Below are 21,466 nucleotides of genomic sequence, written 5' to 3'. Positions count from 1 at the left end.
GTGTTCGGCTGTATTTTTATAATGTTGCTTCCAGCCATCGTGTGAAAGTTATAACGTCACTGCCACATAATTTCTTGGAAATTCTCACCTAATATGGGTAATGCTGAAGTCAAATAAACTTTTTTTCTACCCTTTCCCTCCCCCCTTCTGCAAATAATGTAATCAACCGCTGCTATGGTGAAGGTTAAATGCATGGCGAACTCTGGAGGATTCAGAACATAAAATTCAACTGGGCCCCCAAGGCCGCACCAAGATGTGGTGGCCAGAGGGGAGAGGCTGCTGCTCCTCCCCTTCCCACCCTCCTGGGATGTGGATAAACTACCAGGCTGAGGCTTTGCCTTATCTCTAGGGATGGAGAAAGACGATCAAGTAGAGGAAGCCAGGAGGGAAGTGGGGAGGCCTCACTGTGGGCACCCAGAGAGGGAGGAGGAGAAAGCCTGCAAGGCACAGGGTGCTGCCCCCAGGCTCAGCAGGAAGCCACCGAGGGACCTGGCAGATCCCAGTCCACTTAAGTGTTGGAATGCAAGCTCAGGACGGCTTGGGCTATGTTTAGTTCGGTTCAGTAAACACTCACGGATGAGAACCAAGATGCTAGCCCTGCGCTAAGTGCCGAAGCCTTGCAGGGGAATGTGACACTCCCCTGCGTGCGAATGAGTGCCGGGTGGCTGTGCTGGCACTGTCCGCCACATTTAGGATTATGCAAAACGGTGATGGGATCCGACCTCTTGCAGGTTAGAGCAGGCCACCTGGCCTCGAGGTGGTGTGGTGGGCTCAGAAGCAGGAAGTCCGGGTGGAACATTCCTGTGGGTTCCAGGGATCTCGAAGCTCAGAACCAAGTCAGGGCTGTCTGGGAAGCCGGGGAGGGCACGGCTGATAAATGCTGAGGAGACGAAAGCCAGAGGCTTTGTCCAGGAGAGTGGGAGCATGCAGCAGGGCTGCCCAGGTCCAAGTTCAGATGCGCGACTGTCATCTGTATCAGCACAGCTGGAAGCACTGAATATTATTTAATCAATTATTTCTGAATTGAGTTAAATCGATCATCATCAAACTAATCTCTCTAAGCCTTTTTCTCCGTTCCCAAGAAGATCAAGTTCAAGAGTGTAAGTAAAAAAGCCTCGCTATGTGTCTGACCCACAGTGGACACAAAAGGACTTCCAGTTCTTCGCCTTCTAAAAAACCTGCTAACGATCCAGAGGACAGACCGGAATGTCAGACTCAACATTTGCCTACACATTCCTGGAGCGTCACTGAAATATTAGCAAAGGCATAAGCCCAGGGAGACAGAGGACGGTAGAAAAGACTTTAACACTAAAACTTTAGACAGCAGTTGGGAGAGCAGACTGCTGAATGTAACCGATTTAGCAGGCCTAGGGAACTGAAGCCTGAGCCAGCAGCAGGCACAGGAAGAAGCAAAATGACTGACTTTGCGGCATCTCTAACCTTGAGAGTCTAAAGGTGCAGGCATTGCTCCTGGCGCCCCTGGAGGTGATGGTAAAGGTGAGGCTAACCCAGACACATTGGCTGAGAGTGTTTAAGAGGTAGATGGATCCTCTGCCCAACATGGCTGGGGCTGGCCATCCCCTGCGCAAGCAGAAAACTGGGGACATGGTCTCTAAAAGACACAGAATAGGGCAGCGTGGGGAGGATCCACTCAGAATGCCCACATCCCTTGGAGTGCTGCGGTTTGAGTGTCAGCTCTGCTTCCAATTTCAGCTTCCTGCGAATCCACACTGGGGAAGGTGGCAGGTGATGGCTCAAGTACTTGGGTCCCTGCCACCATGAGGGAGACCCGGACTGGGTTCCAGGTTCCTGGTTTTGCACTGGCCTGGTCCTGGCTGTTGGGGGATATTTGAGGAGTAAACCAGTGAATGGAAGATAGCTCTCTCACTTTCTCTCGTCTGTCTTCAGATAAGTAAAAGTAAATACATTTTAAAAAATAAAAATGCAAGTTTAAAGCAGAGAATCTCTGGACATTGGCCATGGCCGCTGGGCAGATGCAGTGGGAGTGGGCATCAGGGATAGCCCCTGCCCCACCCTCCGAGGGCTGGCCAGCAGGCGTAGACCCTGGCAGGAAGCTGCAGGGCCTTTTCTGGGCGACCCTTGGAGAAAATCTAAACATGCTTACGTTGAAGTCCTCTGAGGAAACTGCCCGGCCACGGTGTTCACGATCAAGATTGAAATATGGCCAGCACCCCCATCCTGCACCAAACTTCCCATTGGAGACTTTGTTCCTCACGTTCAAAGACGAGGAGAGAACCAAGGTTCACCACACCACTCAGGAAGATTTTGGATGTGAAAACAAGACCAAACCAACAAAATGGGCAACGACTGTGCAAGCTACATAAGATGGGGGATCATTTTTGCTTGTTTCTTGCATTGTCTAATTCCTAGTCACCTGGCATGGGTGCTAAGCATTCGATGAATGCTCTCTGAATGAGTGAATGAATGAATGAAAAAATAATAATCATGTAAGGAAAGTAAAGAAGCTCTCATTAATATGTTCAAAGGGATAAGCAAAACTATACCATCCCTAAAGCAAGCTCAGTATTTTGTACAAAAAAAGAACTTCTCAGGAAACAAGAGTACTCGCAGCCTAATGATCAGAACAGAAACTAGAAACAGAATGGAAATTTGGAACATTTGCAAGACAGCAAGCACCTCTGTCTTTTTCTTCACAGATGTACAAAAGGGCTTCAAAAAGGCTGCAGTTTACTGGAATTAAAATATAATCCATGAGGGGCTGATGCTGTACGGTAGTGAGTAAGGCCGCTGCCTGCAGTGCCGGCATCCCATATGGGCACCATTTTGAGTCCCAGCTGCTCCACTTCCAACCCAGCTCTCTGCTATGGCCTGGGAAAGCAGTAGAAGATAACCCAAGTCCTTGGGCCCCTGCACCCACATGGGAGACCCAGAAGAAGCTCCTGGCTCCTGGCTTTGGATAGGCCCAGCTCCGGCCATTGTGGCCATTTAGGGAGTGAGCCAGCGGATGAAAGACCTCTCTCTCTCTCTTGCTCTCTCTCTCTCTCTACCTCTCTGTAACTCTGCCTTTCAAATAAACAAACATTTGAAAAAAAAAAAAACATGTAACACATGGACAGGCATTTAGTCAAGTGGTTAAGATGTTTGATCCCACACTGGAGTAACCGGGTTTGAGTCTCATCTCCAGCTCTCTGCAAATTCAGATCCTGGGAGGTAACAGCAATGGCTCAAGTAATCGGGTTCCTAGATCCCAGCTTTGGTCTGATCCAGGCCCTGCCAGTGTGGACACTGAGGATTTTAGGAGTGGAGTGGTAGATGGCAGCTAGTGTGTGCTCTCTCTGCCTCTCAAATAAATAAAATCTGTTTAAAAGATAATGTGAAGAGCCAGCGCTATGGTGTAGTGGGCTAAGCCTCCGCCTGCAGTGCCGGCATCCCATATGGGTGCCAGTTCACGTCCAGCCTGCTCCACTTCCGATCCAGCTCTCTGCTATGCCCTGAAAAAGCAGTGGAAAATAGCCCAAGTCCTTGGGCCCCTGCAGCCAGGTGGGAGACCCAGAAGAAGCTCCTGGCTTTGTCCTGGTCCAGCCCTGGCCATTGCAGCTATTTGAGGAGTGAACCAGCAATGGCAGACCTCTCTCTGTCTCTCCCTCTCTCTGCCTGTAACTGTACCTCTCAAATAAATAATCTTTTTTTTAAAAAAAAAAAAAGGGGGGGGGTAATATGAATTGTCCATGTGGTTTTTGAATCCTCTTGCATGACCTAGGGCTTTGAATTCTGCCAGACACACAGTAGGCATCTCAATCCACAAATAAATGCACAATCTCACAAAATCCACATAGCAACAGTGTGACGTGAGCATTCTCATTGCCATTTTACAGATATCGAAGACAAAGTTTAGAGAGGTCGAATGACTTGCTTACCAACACACAGCAGCTCAGGAATGGAGTCGGAAGTCCCAGTTTGCCAAATCCCGACAGCTGCCTGGTTTCTGTTCGTGTGTGTTTGCCTTCGGCTGGCACCACGCGCCTTTCTCCCGAACCTATTCACCACCACCCCAACACTTTTCAGCTGGAGCCGCCATCGGAATTACCTGGGGAAGAGGGAGTTTTGAAAAATTCCAAAGCCCACGTCGTATCCCAGACAGCAGCTAAAGCCAAACGTTTGGAGATTTCACGTGTTCTCAAAGCTCCCTGATGCGAGTATGTAAAGGTTTTAAGCTATTGCAGGTGATTCCAAAATGCAGCCACAGTTGATAACCACTGCTTTAATCCAGTGCTCTTGGTAAGTGGAACTAGAATTAGCTAGGTGGCCATGAGATGAGTCTAATTGTGCCTTGGGGTGTGCCCTTCCTTGGAGCTGGGCCTACTTCTTTCTCTAGGTGGTCTGGCTCAGAATCCCCTCGCCCACCCAGTGATCTCAATCTGCATGAACAGCACCAAGTGTCTGAAGGTCAAGAGTGATTCAGCACCCCCACCACCATTTCCCAGGAACCTGCATGACACCTGTGGCAACCCATGGCCCATGTATTTTGTGGCACACACTCCTGTGGGATGGGGGTTACCAACACTTTTGTAGAGAGCCTGATGGTAAATAGCTTCTGGGCATTATATAAGCACAACCTCTATCGCAGCCACTCCACGCTGCCATCCCCAGGCACACACAGCTGTAGGCAATGATTTTAAAATGGGCATGGCTGTGTTCCATGAAAAATCTATTTACAAAACCCGGTATGGTCTGTAGATTCAACTCACAGGTCCTAATTTCCTGACCCCTGCTCTGGATGTTGGAGCATTTTGGCTTTCTTCAAGGTAGAACCCATGTTCTCTGAACAACTGATAAGTGAGACAGGAGGAGTAGCTACTCTGGGAATCACAGCCCTGTAGCTTGTAAGCAAGAAAAACACAAAAGGAAGGAGTTGGAGGAGGAGGCAGAGAAGGCCCAAGTCCCTGAGCCACTGAAGCAAGCCCAGGTCCCAGACGGGTATTCTGTTTTTGCAAGACAAAGCAAGGCTTTCCTGTGCATGTCAGTGTCGGGCACAGCAGAGGCAGTCCTGGAACCATCCCTGCACTTAGTGAGCACCTGCTCTGGGCCAGCCCTCTGCTGGTGTCAACCAAGCAAGATGGACAAGACCCTCGCCTCAAGGATTTGTCAGTCCTCTACCGAGAAGATCGGTACGTTGAGGGCTGACCACGGTGTGATCATTGCCACCAACCAGCAGTTAGCCTGTGTTCACTGAAGGTGAGACCACACAGGAGCGCCCACACCACCACCAGTCACTTGGGCTGTGGTACTAAAGCGTCCCTTGTATACTAAAGTCTCGCTTCCCAACTTGTTTTTCCCAGGATGCTCATTCTGTGCAGGATCCCATACGCCCCCATGCCCAGGTCGTCCCCTCCTGGGTGTCCAGTTTCCCTTTGCAGACTGCCCTGTGTGACTTGGGGTCCGAAGGGAGGGACCACTGGTTTGGTCTCTTTCTATCTCCCAGGCCTCAGCGGTGGGTTCAGCCATGGTTGTGTGATCCAAGCCAGGCCACACCACGGTCACTCAACTCAGGTATGTTTGTAGGAAGCTTTTGAGAAAAAGATGACCTCCTCCTCCCTATGGAATTACAGCTGAGGGAAAAGTCTGGCACTGCCCAGGGGTAGCTCATGGGAGAAGGCAGACAAAGGCCAATAGAAAAGAGCTGAGAGAGACAGAGACCGCGTCTCCATGCGGCTCTCGGAACGCTGATTGAGCCAGGCCTGCCCTTCCTCAGTTCTGCCTCACGAACCACTGAAACGGGGGTTCCAGTATTTATAACCAATAAAAGCTGAGCAACGTGGCACTTAACCTCAGCAAAGCTTTATGGGGTTTTGTTTGGTTTTATTTGTTCCCAGGTGTCTTTAACTTTCTAACGCCAAACAGAAAACTGGATGCAATTCACACATCTGATTGGTCTCACCCCTAAGGACTACAGGAGAGAAATTAATCAATAGTTAACTTTCATTAGCAAGTCTTGCATTTCTGTAGTCTCTCATTATTGTGGGGTTGACTGAGATTTGGGTTAAATTTCATTTCCTCCTAACGTCATATTAAAATTTGTGAAATTAATTTTGGTTCCAAGTTTTGATTGGACAATTTAACTCTTCTGGTCTCCATTTCCCAGATTTTCTTGTTTAAATTAATTGGACTTTCGCCACCCCTTGCAGTAAAGTTGCAAGACTAACAGTCCCAGATAGCACACTCTGTTTGGCAGGGGTTTGGCAGTTAGAAGCTTGAAAAGTGGCCCATTTTCTTGGGCTGTGTTTACAGCTGCAATATCGACCCCATGGTGTGTCTTATCTGACAAAGTCCAAAGGCCAGAAACACTTGTATTTTCCATAGCTTTGTCCAGGGCAAGTGTACTTGGCCGATACACCTCAGCACGTCTACCACCTGCCTTTCCGGCATTTGTGGGTCCTGGCTACCTCTACAGCTAGAGAAATAGCTGTGTCCTGGCCCTGGACCTCAAAGAGGAGATGGCTGCGTGGGGATTTCCTTCCCATTTCGCGAATGGTTCAAACCCTCGACTTTAGCAATGTTGTTATTTTCAATATTCACAAACAAGCACCTTCTTCCAAGTCAATTACTTTCTTTAAAATGGGCAACAAATGCATTTATCTGATTTCATAGGGATTTTTATCCAAATGTAGCATATGAGTACTGCTTCTCACTTATTATCCTACTCAACTGTGACTTAGTGCAGTGTCATGTCACATCATGGAAGAAGTTAATGTGTCCACGGATCAGGATCCTGATTGTTCTTCTGTGGTCATATGATTCTCCAGGGTTCTTTAGGCCTAGTTTTCTTGTCTGCCTGGGTTATTTACTAAGAGCAGTGCTTCTTTCATTTCCAAAAGTATGTTCAGGGACTGGTGTTCTGCACACAGGCTAAGCTGCTGCTAGTGGTGCTAGCATCCCGTATCAGAGTTCCAATTTCAGTCCCTGTGTTCTGCTTATGATCCAGCTCCCTGATCAAGTGCCTGGGAGAGCTGTGGAACATGGCCCAAGTGCTTGGGTTCATGCTACCCACATGGGAGACCCAGATGGAGTTCCAGGCGATTGTAGAATGAACCAGCCGATAGAAGACCTCTCTCTCTCTCTCTTTCTCTCTCTCTCACTCTCACTCTGTCTCTCCCTCTCTGTCACTCAGCCTTTCAAATAAATACATCTTTAAAAATATATCTAAATTCTATCTTTGTGATTCACAGTAAGGACCTAAGATCATTTCATCCTGCTCATGCAACAACACTTACAATGGAAATATTGAGTGTTTATTAAAATTAATATGTAATAGCACTTTAAAATAGAATTATAAATAAGACTCAAATAAAATAATGTGCTCATAATTGTCCTTGCCTCCAGAGACCTTGTTTGGGTTCATATGATGATATCCCTTTGCTGACTAATGTTAATCCAAAGTCAGAAACTTAATAGATTGCTTTACAGTTGATGTTGTTTTTCTTAATCTAACTTTATGAGTATAACTGATGATATAGGTCATAACAAGGACTGTTAAAACATCAAACTATGAGTTCCTGAGCCTGAGAAATGCTAAATAATTTAGTATGTAATTTATGGCTCCTAGAACTGATTACTGCCACTTAAAAATATCTTTTGTTGTATCGATATTAGCAGTGTTGACAGAAATATCAATACAGGTAGGATATTGCCAAGGGGGGTGACTGGCATTTTGCTGATTAGTGGTATTAATTTCACTGATGAACTTCTATAGAAAACAGTACAAGGGCTCTTCACAAAGTTCACAGAAAATGCTTATTATTAAAAACTATTCATGCATTTCAAAATTTTGCATCAAAATAGATTTATCTTTCAATTCTATTTTCCATGAGCTTTTTGAAGTAGCCTTGTATAAGTGAAATTCTATGGCAAATACTCGGGGTGATTCACTCTGTCCATCCATACACACACTGCAATTTGACAGCTTTGAACATTTCCAGAAATAACTGGACTACTGCTGAGAGGGGCAGAAAACACCCAGACATTTTTGACCACCAATGTCTTTCCCATTATGCTTGCTACTCACTTATCGTTTGTTCTAAGCGGGTGCATTGGTGAGTTTCCTGCCAACAGCTGGATTTCTGGGCCCTGATAACTGCACTCTGATAGTGGCAGGAATGGACCAAGGCTTCATCTCTCAGTGCGGAGCCTCCGTAGACATGCCACACTTAGATCAACACTGCATCAAGCGCAAGGCCCTGTGAAGGTGGGTGGTGGCTGCAGGCGGTACACAAAAGCCTCAGATAAACAACTAGTGGAGTAGACGGTACCGTGGTCCCAGCAACACTTCCAGCGCCATAGCCTGATGTGGGCTTTACCACTGCCCCATCAAGAGATGGAACCGGCTTCGTCTCTTGAACAGGGCATGGATTTGTAACTGCGGGGATGAACAGCGCACAGTGGAAAGGATACTGTTAGCTACTACAGAACACAGAACCGGCCTGCTCTGGCCCTCTTGGGCTGCTCACCCTTGATGTTCCGACACCCTGTTGTGAGACAGCCAGGCCACAGGAAGAGGCATTCTGGCCACATTTGGGGTTGCAGCTAACAGCTGGCACCAAGCGCGGAGCATCAGAGTGAATGAGCCCTCACTGGGTTCTAGCCCGGGGTCTCTGAGTGTCCTGGCTGAGGTCTCACACGTTGGGGAACCGAGAAGAAAAAAGCCGCCTCCCGTGCCCTGCGCAGACTTCGGAACAAAGGGGTAGGCATTGGGTGTGATGGCGCCACTCGGGACAGCCACACCCCGCCCTGGTGTGCCTGGTTAGAGCCCCAGTTCCTCGGCTTCAGACTCAGCTCCCTGCTAATGTGCGCTCTGGGGAGCAGCAGTGATGGCTCAAGGACTTGGGTCTCTGCCACCCACGTGGGAGATCCAGATTCAGTCCCTCTCTCCTGCCGTCAGCCTGACCCAGCCCTGGCTGTTGTGAGCCTTTGGGAAGTGAACCAGCAGATGGAAGATCTCTCCCTGTCTGTCTCTCTCTGTCTCTCAAATAAAATGAAAATAAGTCATTGTTTCAAAAATGTATGAACCCATTGTGAGGATAATAAATGGCAGTTTTTGAGCACTAAGTTTTGGGGAAACAGTTACTAAGTCACGGTGCCTGGAACATAGCACTCACCATGGAGTGGGGAACTTGTTACAAACTACGGAAGGGGCTGACCTCAAAGAGAACGAGATCCAGTCTGCCCATTCTCAATGGGGCCATATCACCCCCAGCGAGGTGGCAAGCATTAGTTCTCTGAGGGTGAGAAATCTTATTTCTTTTAGTGAATAAAGCACAGATCTACAAAGAGTGTGTAAGCAGATAGATAGCAAACCTGTGGTATTACAATTTCCAGGGGTAGGGGCCAGTGCTATGGCACAGCAGGCTAGGTCATGACCTGCAGTGCCAGCATCCCATATGGTTACTGGTTTGAGTCTGTCTGCTCCACTTCCCATCCAGCTCCCTGCTAATGCATCTGGGAAAGCAGCAGAAGATGGCCCAAATCCTTGGGTCCCTGCACCTACATGGGAGACCAGGAAGAAGCTCCTGGCTCCTGGCTTTGGCCTGGTCCAGCCCTGGCTGCTGCAGCCATTTGGGGAGTGAACCAGCAGATGCAAGACCTCTGTGTGTGTGTGTGTGTCTCCTCTCTCTCTCTGTCTTTCAAGCAAATAAATAAATCTTTAGGGAAAAAAAAAAAGCTCAAGGAGCAGAGGGCAACTGGGAAAAATGGAAGTTTGAGAAACTCAGAACTAGAAGGAGGGGGAGAGAGTCCCTGTGAGCAGGAGAAATTGGAGAGGCAGCTGTCCAAGCAGCCAGCAGTCTAGCCGGAGACCCTGACCAAATGCCTTGGCTTCTCTGAGTTTCAGTTGCGTCTTCATGCCCAGATTTGCTATTAAGAGCCAAATGAAATACTTGTAAAATTTTTCATCATTGCTTTTGCTGTGTAACGTGGCATTTTGTAGCGGTTATTGAAGGAGACAAAATTTGAGTTGAGCCTGAAAGGAAAGATGGTGATCGACAGATACAGGACAAGGACAGTTTAGACAGAGGACACAAATGGACTAACAATCCAAGGAGGGTGAGAACTTGTTCCCATGTCTGATGTATCCGGAGAGCTAGGAGCCAGGGGACTAGAAGGTCAGACCGAAAAAAATAGCCAACGGCAGAGTATGGGGTGAATTGAGTTCAAAGAGAAAGGTTCAATTTTCAAAGTAATTCTTGCATTTTACAATACACCCACTATGTGCCTGCACTGTGGGATAAAGACGTGGATAGGAGCAGGAATCAACCAGAGTCAAGGTGATGCAAGCGAGGAGATGCAATCAGACGGTCTGAGTGTACCTCACACTTCCTGTGTAGCAGAGGGATAATGAGGAAAGGCTTCCCCCAGGGGAGCTGCTTAGGCTGGGCTTTACAGGAGCAGGAGGGGACGGAGCTAGAGCCGAGCCGAGAGAGAGAGAGAGAGAGAGAGAGAGAGAGAGAGAGAGAGACTTCCAGGAACAGAAGACAGTTCCAAACGCGGTCTGTGCAGAGAGCAGCCAGCAGTGGCCTGGGCCTGCGGGGAAGCACGCTCGGACTGGAGGGCTGTTCGTGGCCCCAGTGCAACAGGAGGGCCCTGCGCCACGGCTCCTGGTGCGAGCTCTGCCTGGTGTCGTGCACGCCGTGCCTTTATCTATGACAGGCAGATCTCCGTGGGTGGAGGAGAGGAGAGGACAGGGACAGCTGGTCAGAGCAGGTGGCAGAGACAGAGCTTGTGGGTCTAATAGCTGAGAGGAGACTGCGAGGGGGTCCCCGCTGCCTGCCAGAAGGTCAGCCCACAGGGATCCTAAGGGCCCCCACACCAGGGCCACACTGGCTCCGCCAGCCTCTCTGGTCACTCCCCTTAGCGGGGGACTCCCTGTCTCTCATTCCCACGCTCAGGAGTAGGGTCCCAGAACCCACCAGCCTCCTCACTGACCCACTCAATGTCCACTCAGACTGGGGAAAACTGGAACCAGTACCAGGTGGCCAACGGGCTTGGGGGGTGGGCGCTGAGCAGGCTCTGAAGAGGGTCATGCTGGTCTCGCCCGGCCACTCCGTCAGGGCCAGGCCCTGGGTGCAGGCAATACAGTCAATTGGGGTTTGAGACTTTGAAGTGCAGGTGTGTTTGTGGCACCACCGTTTAATCTCTGTATCACATCCTATCTCTGGGCCCTTGACCTACCCCTCCCATCGTGTGGTACTGACTGGGAGGCATCAGATCACAGTCCCTAGGGTCTCAGGGAGTGGAGACTTGCTGCTCAGGGTGGCGCACCTGCGGCCTTCCTGGTTCTCCGAGGCTGCTAATCTGGGGGCCGCACTTTGAGCAAAGCTCAGAGGGGAAGAATCAGTACCTGGGCCATGTGCTTGCCAGAGAGGAAGGAGGGAGCAGCAAGTGCACAGCGCCTGCAGTGAGCCTCATGGGAGCACTGCCTGCCCCCCACCCCACCGCCCTTTTTCTCTGTGATGGAAACCAGGGTTGGGTCTTCCAGTACCCCTTGTCTCTGAGCAGAGTGAGGGTGACCCTAGGGTATCTGGGAGCTCACGGCAAAGGTAAGGCAAACCCGTACAGCTCCTCTTTTCTGCTCTGCCCTCTTCCCACCCCTGCCAGGCTGCTGAGGAGGAGGGCGGAGCAGCGGCTCTGGCCTGGGGCCCTGGGGCAGCAGGGTGTGGCTGTCCCAGAAGCAGAGATGCGCTCAGGGTCTTCACCCCTGCCCCACCAACTTGCAACGGCTCAGCCAGGATGAACAGAGATGTTTCAGCTATACGCGTTCTCCAAATGAAGCCACCAACTCCAAGACACCTCTCTCTTCAGGCCCCTACCTGGGCCCGTGGTACTCAACTAGCCACAGCCAATACACTCACTGCACAAGCAAGGGTTGAGCACACACTGTGCCGAGGCCAGGAGGACCACGACACAGTCCTCGGTTGCGGTCACTCCTCATCTAGCAGAAAAGACAGACACAGAAACCCCGTGACAGCGTGGCGGACGCCGCCAGAGACGTGCCTCCGAAGCGCCACGGGATGCCCAAAGGAGAACTCGAGACTGGGTGCAGGGAAGAGCTCGGGCAATGGCGACACAGGGGTGCCCTCTGAAAGACAGGAGGCGATTTCTCAAGCAGAGAAGAGGGCAGGTTTGTTCCAGGCAGAGAGAGAAGTAAAAGCCCCAGGTTGGTGGACAGGCCAGGGAGTGGGAGAGAAGCAGTAAGTGGCTGAAGAGGTTCAAGGGCATGGTGGCAGAAGATGAGGCCACAGGAAGCCAGACTCCAGGAGCGGGTGGGCGGGTCCAAGAGGTTTCAGAAGACCGCTGACAGTGGCCCTGAAGGGCGATCGCACAGGCTTGGGCGACCAGCTCTGGGTGAAGGCTGAGGCGTGTCTGGCCCCTGGCTCCTGTGAGGCCCCAGCCCAGGCTCCCTGCTGACTCACGCGTTCTCCAGGGAGGGAAGCAGGCTCTGCTGGCCCGAGGGCTCCGGCTCCGAGTGCGGGCCTGCTCCGCTACAGGGCCTTTGAGCCTGCCCTTCCTTCTCACCCCTGCACTGCTGCGGGAGATCCCCTCAGGACCCTGTTCTACAGAGGTGGCTCTGGCTCAGAGGAGTCAGCTAGCAAGTGGCAGGGCCACTCCAAGACCCCGAAGGCCATGTTCTTTGCAAAGCTTCACACTTAGCAACACGTGTAACCCCCCAGGGCCGGAGGGAGGGTTCTGGAAGCCAGGTTTGCACAACTCACAGCAGCCTCTGTCAAATTTACCATTTGACTGGGATAGAGAAAGTTCCATAAATCTGGACTTTTATAAGACATTTTTCATAGGAATTTTTTTTTTTTTTAAAGTTGCTTCTCTCTTTTTCTCTCCCTTTCATTTGGCAGGGTTGGTTACAATCACTGGAATGCACACACTGGCTTGGCTGGTTTGACAAGTCTTCCTGGGGCCCTGATCACCCCCACCTCCACCCCTCAGATGCAGAGCACAGTGAGACCCCCTTTGGAAAGGATTTCGAAGCTGATATCACGGGGAGCTGAGTTTCCCGCTGGCCACGGCACGGAGATGGGCGCTTCCTTCTCTGCGGCAGAAGTGGCTGGGAATCAGCCGCCCCAGCGGAGGGAGGGGAGGTTTCCAAAGCACAGCATCCCCCACTCTTGGTGCTAGGCTGGCAGCGGTTGGTGTCCGGTGAGAGGCTAGCCCTTGAGATTGGTTCCTGTGAATCTCAGCCCAAGATGCTCTGAGGTTTTCTAGACGGTTTCGCTCCCATGAAGAAGTCAAGGAAATAGGCAGTGGCATTCTCTCTCATCTTCTCTGGACAAGAATCCACCTTGGAGCCCGTTTCTCCCATCTAAATCCACAAGCATTTCCTGCCGCAGGAGTGTGTGCTCTGTAGGGAAGAAGGCAGGCCAGTCTCGCCAGGCTAAGGGGCTCCAAGACTTTGCTGAGGCCTCGCTCTGGGCCAGGCAGAAGCCGGGGCGGGCAGCAGGAGAGCAGCAAGTGGGGGACACGCACAAGGCTTGCTGAGCTCAACAGCAGGACGGCAGCGGCAGGGCACAGACAAGGCCAAACACGGAAGTCATAAAACAAAATTTATCTTTAATTTGTAAGTGTCAACAGCAGTACAAAAGATGGAGTGATGACAACTAGATTAGGGTAGAGAGGACAGTCTTGAGGTAAATGAGCATAAATAGGCAGTTCTTATAGACACTCCCCCGTGGGGCCCACGCCCCATCATGGCATACACATTATCACCCAAGGATGGCAGGTTCAACATTTCAGGAAAGCACCTTGTGCAAAAAGGAAAAAAAAAAAAGTAGCTAAGGTGCCAACATCCACCAGGTCAAGACAGTGTGTCTTTCAATTTTTGTCTTTTCCCTTAATTATGAGGCAGAGGAGGGGAGACTGAAAAGTACCACTGAGAGATGATCCAATGTTGAGTTTTATCTCACGTCAATACTGCACAACGAAATCCAAGAAGTTTGTGTATGTCACAAAGCTAAGAACAACGATTCATTCCTTTAAATTTGCTTTTTTTTCCCATTTCTTGAATCCTTAGCAAACTTTTTTTTTTTCATTATCAAGAGGAGAGTGAGAAAGATATGATGGCAACCCTTAAGGTCATTTAAAAACTTTACACTGGACTGTACAAGATTTTTTTTGATAAACTATTTACATTTTCAGACTTTCAAACATATTCAAAGCAGCAATAGACACTAGTTTTTATGTTTTTTTTTTTTTCTAAATTGCCCAAATAGTTACCAGCCATGGGCCAAGTAGGTACCTGCGTTATACATAGAATTTCTACAAAGAAAATCTGCAATTAAAATTTGCTCAAGGGTGTATTAAATGCCCTTAGCTTCTCAAGGCTCACACCCACAGAGTTGCTATAGGAACCAAAGCACAGTACCTGGGCAACAGTCGCAGTTGTCCCGACAGCCCTACTCAAACTTTACACTTTGAAACAGCAGCCAGCATGTCTGTCCAGCATGTCAGTGAATTGTGCTGATTAAATTAACATAGAATACAATCTCACAATATACATCACAAACAAATTACAATGTCGGGAAATAAAAGAGTTACAGTAAGATAAGTTATGTAGTAACAGCTTATAAGCTTGTCTAAGGTAATACAAATTTTACATGGCAAATACAATAATGAAGGAACATAAATGCTAAGCATTCTAATTTGCTACGAGTGGAGAAGGGCACAATAAAGACTGCACTTCCAAGAAAGCAAAAACACATATGACAAAGGAAGACAAACGGAGAATGTCTAGGAGCAGACCTGCAGTGTGCAGCATACAGAACAGTTAACTATTTGCACATTCCCCATACTCCAAGAGCACCAGCACGGAGGCCTCGCTTTCTGCTTGTGGTTCTTCAGGAATAAGGAACTACTCGAGCAAGCAATGTCACGGAGTTGCCTTCAACCTTTCAGACTGCCATGGACACGATGGGAAGAGCATCTGCGCTAAGCCTTACCTTCCTGTCCCTACCCCACCCACCCCTACCTCTGCCCCGAGGGGACCAGGCATTCCAAGTACTTGTTCATGAACTTTTGGAAAGCAATCTGTCCCCCACCCCAAGACAGGATGGGGAGGAAAAGCAAATGAGTTTGCATATCAACATTTTCAATGATACTCGCCCAGGGGCACGCTCAATCGGATATGGCATCAGAAACACAACATTGTCGGCAGGAATAACAGACACAAGCTGTTTATTAAGGAAGCACACATGTCAGAGGGCAGATGACCTAAGGAAATGATGCAAGTGCTTTTGTCAAAGGACAAATGAGGTCATACATTATTATTATTATTACTATTACACTTTGAGAGGTGAGCCGAAGTGCCAACTCGATCCTCAGACCAGCGTGTACGAAATCAGGCAAGCCTCCAGCAACCATGTTTGCCATTTTCTCATTAAAAGGAAGACCCAGGAATAATCTCAATACATTCGTCTCGCTGCATGTCTATGCAGTTGTTGGCACTTGGTGCAGGACTCCTTATCTGGTTTAAGACTGCTAAGTGATTCTTTTTCCGTTCCCTAATGAGTTGGTAGAGGTGGACTCTTTGCAAAATGAGCTGGCTGAGAGGCAGGTGCCCAGGCTGCCTTTCTCCTGAGGGGAGATGGGCTTCCCTGCACAGTGCCTGCATTCAGGCCACGCCTGTGCTCCTGGCCCGGGGCGGGCGTGCACGGAAGCAGCAGCCTGGCTTCAGGAGCGAAAGCAAGCAGCCTTGCCCTTGTCTGATCACTCCCTGTTCAAACACCCTAGGCTCCCGGAGGGCTGATGTTCAGGGGAGGCCAGCATTGGACCAGCTCAATAGCACGCTGAGCCCACACCTGAATTTAGAACTTGGCCGGCGAGTCGGGACGTTGGCAAATCAAATCCGGCCTGAGGACCAGGCTGCGGAGTATCAGATCCCAAACGAAGCAGACTGATGTGTGCTCCTGGAAGGCCGAGTGGGCGCGTGTGCAAAGAACAAAGTTGCTGCACATTTGCCAAGGGGACACTCACAGGGCCGGCCCGCTGCCTGCGGCTGTAGATAGAAGGACTTTTCTCTCTTGCCCTTCCTTCCTTCCCTCCTCCCCTCCTTCTTTCTTGCCTTTCTATCCCATATGGCCCACCCTTTTAGGACACGATTGTCTGCCAGTGTCCCTAAACTAAGTGACAAGAAAAACCCTGATCCTGTGAGTTCTGTAACAAAGTGGACACAGTCTGGACATTGGATTTAAAAGTACCACGATATAGGGAGCACTGAAAAAAGGTTGCGTAGCTGTTTGTTTGTTTTTTTTTAATCTACCTGGCGGGGTGGGACTTGTATTCATGGCCCGTCTCAAGAGGCAGATTTTTGCCTTTACGACGACATTCATGCTTATTGCTATTAAAGGGTCACAGAATTATTGTAGATTTATGTGGATTCACAAAGCACATCGACTCTCTCCTCGCTGTGCTGGGAATTTCTGGTGTTCAATTCATCAACTGTGTACGTATAAAAAGGGAAAAGTCTGAGTCTGTGGACAGCGGGTTCTAAACTGCAGGAGAACCCCAGGGAAGGGGTCTGTTGTCCCAGCTACGGGCTGAACAGCTCTCTCACTGGGGCTGATATTTCGCTATTGCTGTGGAGTACACCGACCCATCAGCTCTAGTTTGGACCAACATATATGGACAGAGAACAAAAAGGAAATACATAACTTACAACTCACTAAGTATTCATGAGCCAAAAATAAATTCTATTTCTATGTTATATTTACACCATTAGAAAAATCTAAAATGAGATGGTAAAGTCATAAAAACTTTGTTTAAGCCCCACCGAAAACAAAATGAAGTGATCCCTATGATTGTCGTTCTTGATTTCCATGGATATTTAGAGCCAAACTTGGCTAATAAATAGAATAAACTGCTTATGCACAAAATTTAGATCCAAATACAGCATCACTGTGTAATCCAATGAAAGAGACTTTTACGGTCAGATCATTCCTGAGTCACCTTTCATGTTTAACAACATGGCTAGAAGTAATTGCACCCCAGTACCGAGGCAGAGCTGGAGCTAAAACAAAGTGTTCATACACACATGTATTTTGCATAAATAAATGAAATAACAAGACATAAAAATGACTCAAATCCGGCAACTGTGAGGCAAGCCCACACGAGTCGAAACAGATGACTTTTGTTCATGTAGTTTTCGTACAACAGTTTCACATTAGTCAGAAGTGATAAAAAATACCATTTATATCCAGTGCTTATAACACTTACGAAACAACATCTGTGAGTGTGTGTGTTTTTTGTTTGTTTTTTTTTTTTTTCTTACTACAAGCAAAATCAAGTTTCATTCCTAAAGAACAGTCCTTTGTTCTCCACCAGCCCAGAATATTATTTTGGCATGGTCATAAAAACAAACAAAATTAACCTACTATGCTAAATGTTCGCCTTTGTGCAAAATTAATTACATACAATACAATGTTAGCCATACAGCACTCTACCTATGCTACAAAATTAAAAAAAAAAAAAAAAAAAGGAGAGAGAGCACAAGCCAAAGAGGAGAAAAAACATGAGAATGAATTTGAGGAGGAGAGGTATATAATCAAAGAAATCAGTAAGACAATAATAAATATGAATTTTTTTTAGAAAAATGACCTCCTCCTCATTTGAAATAAATGTACAAAACCAAAGTTCCAATCCCCAATCAACATTAAGAACAAAACATTCCTATCAGTACCTTGAACAGCTTATAGAGAGCTCTCCCAGCTAATGACGTAGCTGGTACTATCTTGGCTAGACCTATTTATTGATATTAGGTATGGCCTTGAGCACTCTTTAAATAAATATGAAGTATACTATTTTCTTCCAAGTGACAAAATGGCTCAAGAAATCTGATGGGGCCATTCCTATGTCCTGGTGATGAGATTCTGGGTTGTCCCATGAGGTGCACTGTCCCACTCTCTGACACTCCTCCACTGAAGCGCTGCCGGCGAGGGCCCCCACAGGCAACCAGCCCAGGTTTCAGGAAGGTCAAAATGGCATAGCAGAGCTCCCTGTAGTTAAAGAGGGAACGAAACCTCCCTGCGTCCCAGCCCAGCGGCACATCTCCAGAGGAACCCTTGAGTGACAAGTGTGGTTCATGTTGTTCACACGTGAGCACACCCCATATGCAGCCACAGATACAGGGAGCCAGCCAGAGGCGTGCCTGCTGTCCCGCGAGCTGTCTGTTCCCCAGAGTTAACAATAGGAACATCCCGTGTAGGGAATGTATTTCTCCCGCTTCTCCTGCCCTATGATTTTCTTTCATTCCCTGGTTGTATCATGACTGACTGCCTCTATTTTTGCTTTGAGGTGGTCATGCGTCTTCTTGCATGCTGGGGATTTTCCTAAGAACTTCCTGGATGTGCCAGCCCAAGGCAACTCAATATAAAGGTGCCAGCCCATGACAGCTGCACAGTAGACGTCTACGTGGCCCACAAGCCTTGGGCTTCAATTTGGCTGCAGGAGGCCTGCCTGGCAGTCACCACAGTTGACCCTTGCTGCTGAGCAAAATGCAGGGGAAATGCCGTGGATGCAGATGCTACCACTTGATCTTGAACTGAGCTAGGGGGCAATTCTGGCAAAGGATTTAAAGTCACAGGGAACCCCAGGGACACACCTGTTCAGGTGTAAGACCAGACACTGACATCCACATGCACAGCCCTGCAGCCAGATAGACACTCGTTTTTAAGAACAATAATGTGGGCATCTAATAGTATCTTGTTTCAGAAATGCTTCCAGATACTCTGGGGACATAAAATCACTATGTACATCTTTCGTATCTAGCAAGAGAAGGAGGCGAAAAGGGCTGAAAAGTTCTTTGGGGAAGGAGGGTGAAAAACAAGAATTATTAAATTAATGCCACCAACAATTTTTTTTAATAAATAGTAAGTGGACCCTTGACATTCTGGAATGAATAAATTATTTAAGAGAGAAAATGTGTTAAGACTGAATGTCAGGGTTAAAGGCAAAGGGATAATGGATGTAGTGAGCGGCGGTCTCAGGCAGAGACCACTGTGCCGGTATCTGGTGTGGCGATCACTCTGGTGTGTGTCTGTCAGACCACGTCACGCCCTCATGGCACGTCAAGAGGCAAACACAATTGGGTGCATGCACTGTGGCAACCTTGTTCATCCCTTACAATATCGTGTCTCCAGATTCCTGAGTACTTCACCATTTTCTGGAAAAAAAAAAATGTGTGGTTTGCTATTTTACTTTCAGATGCCAAAGATTGTCTAAGACTTTGCAGTGTCTCATTTAAGACTTTCAAAATATTAAGATTCAAAAGTTAGGAAAAAGTTTGGCACATTCAAAGTTGAACTCTACACATGGAAAAATGGAATTCCGAGGCCTTTTGAATATACTCTACATGCAGCTGCACACGCTGTGGACTTGTCCTGTTTCACAATATGAAATCCTCAGTTGTTTTCTAAAATAACTCAGAATAAAAACACATTCACAACCTGTAGGCCGGCACAGCATACCTGAGTGAGAATGTTTAACCCCATCTAAAACAGTAACTTAAACCTTTATCAACATCCAAAAGAAAAAAAAAAGTAAGACAAAAATATAAGACTTGTAAGACAGCTATGGGTTGAGATAAGTTTTCAAGTCCTGGTGTCTCATATTTAATATGTCTTCACCTAAATTAAAAAAACAACAACAACAACAATAACAATAACGACAAAAAACTCAAGTTCATGAAAAATCAGGGAAAACTTAATCTGTCTCACACTTTAGGAAACAATTAAGACCATTCTGCTGATGTAATTGTGGAGCCACAAATGCATGCGGGCTCTTTAAGAACTTTTTGTTGGGGGATGGGGGTGAAATGTCAGAGTATTTTAATTCAGCAAACAAACACTCCTCAGTTGGCACTGACAGCCTCCGGGGCTTCATTTTCACTGCTATAGTCTGATTTGGGGTCATCTTCATAGTCGTCATACATTTCCATTTCATCCTCTCCGTTAATCATCTCGTTTCCAGCTAGGCTTCCGCCGTCTGTCTTCATACCATAAGTGCTCTGGATGACCGGGAGGCTGGGCTCTGGGCTGGCAGAGGTGCTAGAGCAGTCAGATGTCATCTGAGGTGACGGGGTGGTAGTTGCCATAGTAATAGCACCAGGATACACAACACCTGTTCCTGTGGTGATGGGAATCTGAGGCTGCTGCCTGTAACGGATAAAAAGGGGGCGGGATGGAAATGTCCAGAGATAAGTTCTTTTGCATAACATTGGAATTCACTCCCCATATGTTCCAAAGGGGTACCCTGTTTCATGTTCTAAGTCAAGGACAAAAGGTGGCAGAGGTGTTCCCAGGAGGACTCCTTCCACTCTCCCTCACATTGTGCAGGTTAAACAACACAATGGAACAATTTAATTTTTTTTTTTTTTTGACCGGCAGAGTGGATAGTGAGAGAGAGACAGAGAGAAAGGTCTTCCTTTGCCGTTGGTTCACCCTCCAATGGCCGCCGCGGTAGCGCGCTGCGGCCGGCGCACCGCGCTGATCCGATGGCAGGAGCCAAGTGCTTCTCCTGGTCTCCCATGGGGTGCAGGGCCCAAGGACTTGGGCCATCCTCCACTGCACTCCCTGGCCACAGCAGAGAGCTGGCCTGGAAGAGGGGCAACCGGGACAGGATCGGTGCCCCGACCGGGACTAGAACCCGGTGTGCCGGCGCCGCAAGGCGGAGGATTAGCCTAGTGAGCCGCGGCGCCGGCCACAATGGAACAATTTATTGAAGGTTTTGCAACACGAAGCTATGATTCTTTTAAAATGGCAAATATGGCAAGGCTTAGATAACACCTGGCAATAGAATGAGTGCTTTGGTTAATTCCACAAAGTTAGGTGTAAGATCACATTTTACAATCTCCCAGAACACTTTAAAAAAAAAAATGACAGGGCTGGCACTGTGCACTGTGGCATAGCTGGTAAAGCCGCCACCTGCAGTGCCGGCATCCCATATGGGTGATGGTTCAAGTCCTGGCTGCTCCACTTTCAATCTGGCTCTTTGCTATGGCCTGGGAAAGCAATAGAAGATGGCCCAAGTCCTTGGGCCCCTGCACCCATGTGGGAGACCTGGAAGAAGCTCCTGGCTCCTGGCTTCGGATCAGCCCAGCTCCGGCAGTTGCGGCCATCTAGGGAGTGAACCAGCAGATGGAAGACCTCTCTCTCTGCCTCTGCCTCTCTGTAACTCTACCTTTCAAATAAATAAATACACCTTAAAAAAAAAGAATAGTGGCACGAGACATACTAAAATGACACTGTTAAGCAGGTTTCCTTCACCTTCATCTTGGTTTCAGAAGTGTACAGAGAAAAGATCATAAGGGTTTAAGTATGTCCCAAAGAATCCAATTCAGCAAAGCATTTACTTGTTACTCATGCAGATATCTACTCATTGCTATGTCTGAACCTGAAGGGAAGGACTTCTATCCAAATCATCTTGGATATCATTA

At 48.1% G+C, this 21,466-nt stretch overlaps 1 protein-coding gene across 16 annotated transcripts in view; it reads right to left on the bottom strand.

Moving 5' to 3' along the window:
• Positions 1-15,008: 15,008 nt before the first annotated feature.
• SOX6 (SRY-box transcription factor 6) overlaps positions 15,009-21,466 on the bottom strand; it is a 666,111-nt gene continuing 659,653 nt past the window's right edge. For all 16 annotated transcript variants that reach the window (XM_062196439.1, XM_062196440.1, XM_062196435.1 and 13 more), the window contains one exon: positions 15,009-20,186. In XM_062196439.1, coding sequence (XP_062052423.1) covers positions 19,883-20,186 — 304 coding nt within the window. In that variant the 3' untranslated portion in view covers positions 15,009-19,882. The remainder of the gene's footprint in view (positions 20,187-21,466) is intronic.

This window comes from Lepus europaeus, chromosome 7 (genome assembly GCF_033115175.1).
Source record: "Lepus europaeus isolate LE1 chromosome 7, mLepTim1.pri, whole genome shotgun sequence".
NCBI classification, from domain to species: Eukaryota; Metazoa; Chordata; class Mammalia; order Lagomorpha; family Leporidae; genus Lepus; species Lepus europaeus.
Note: the sequence above shows the minus strand (reverse complement) of the source record. Positions and strands in the feature narration are given on the sequence as shown.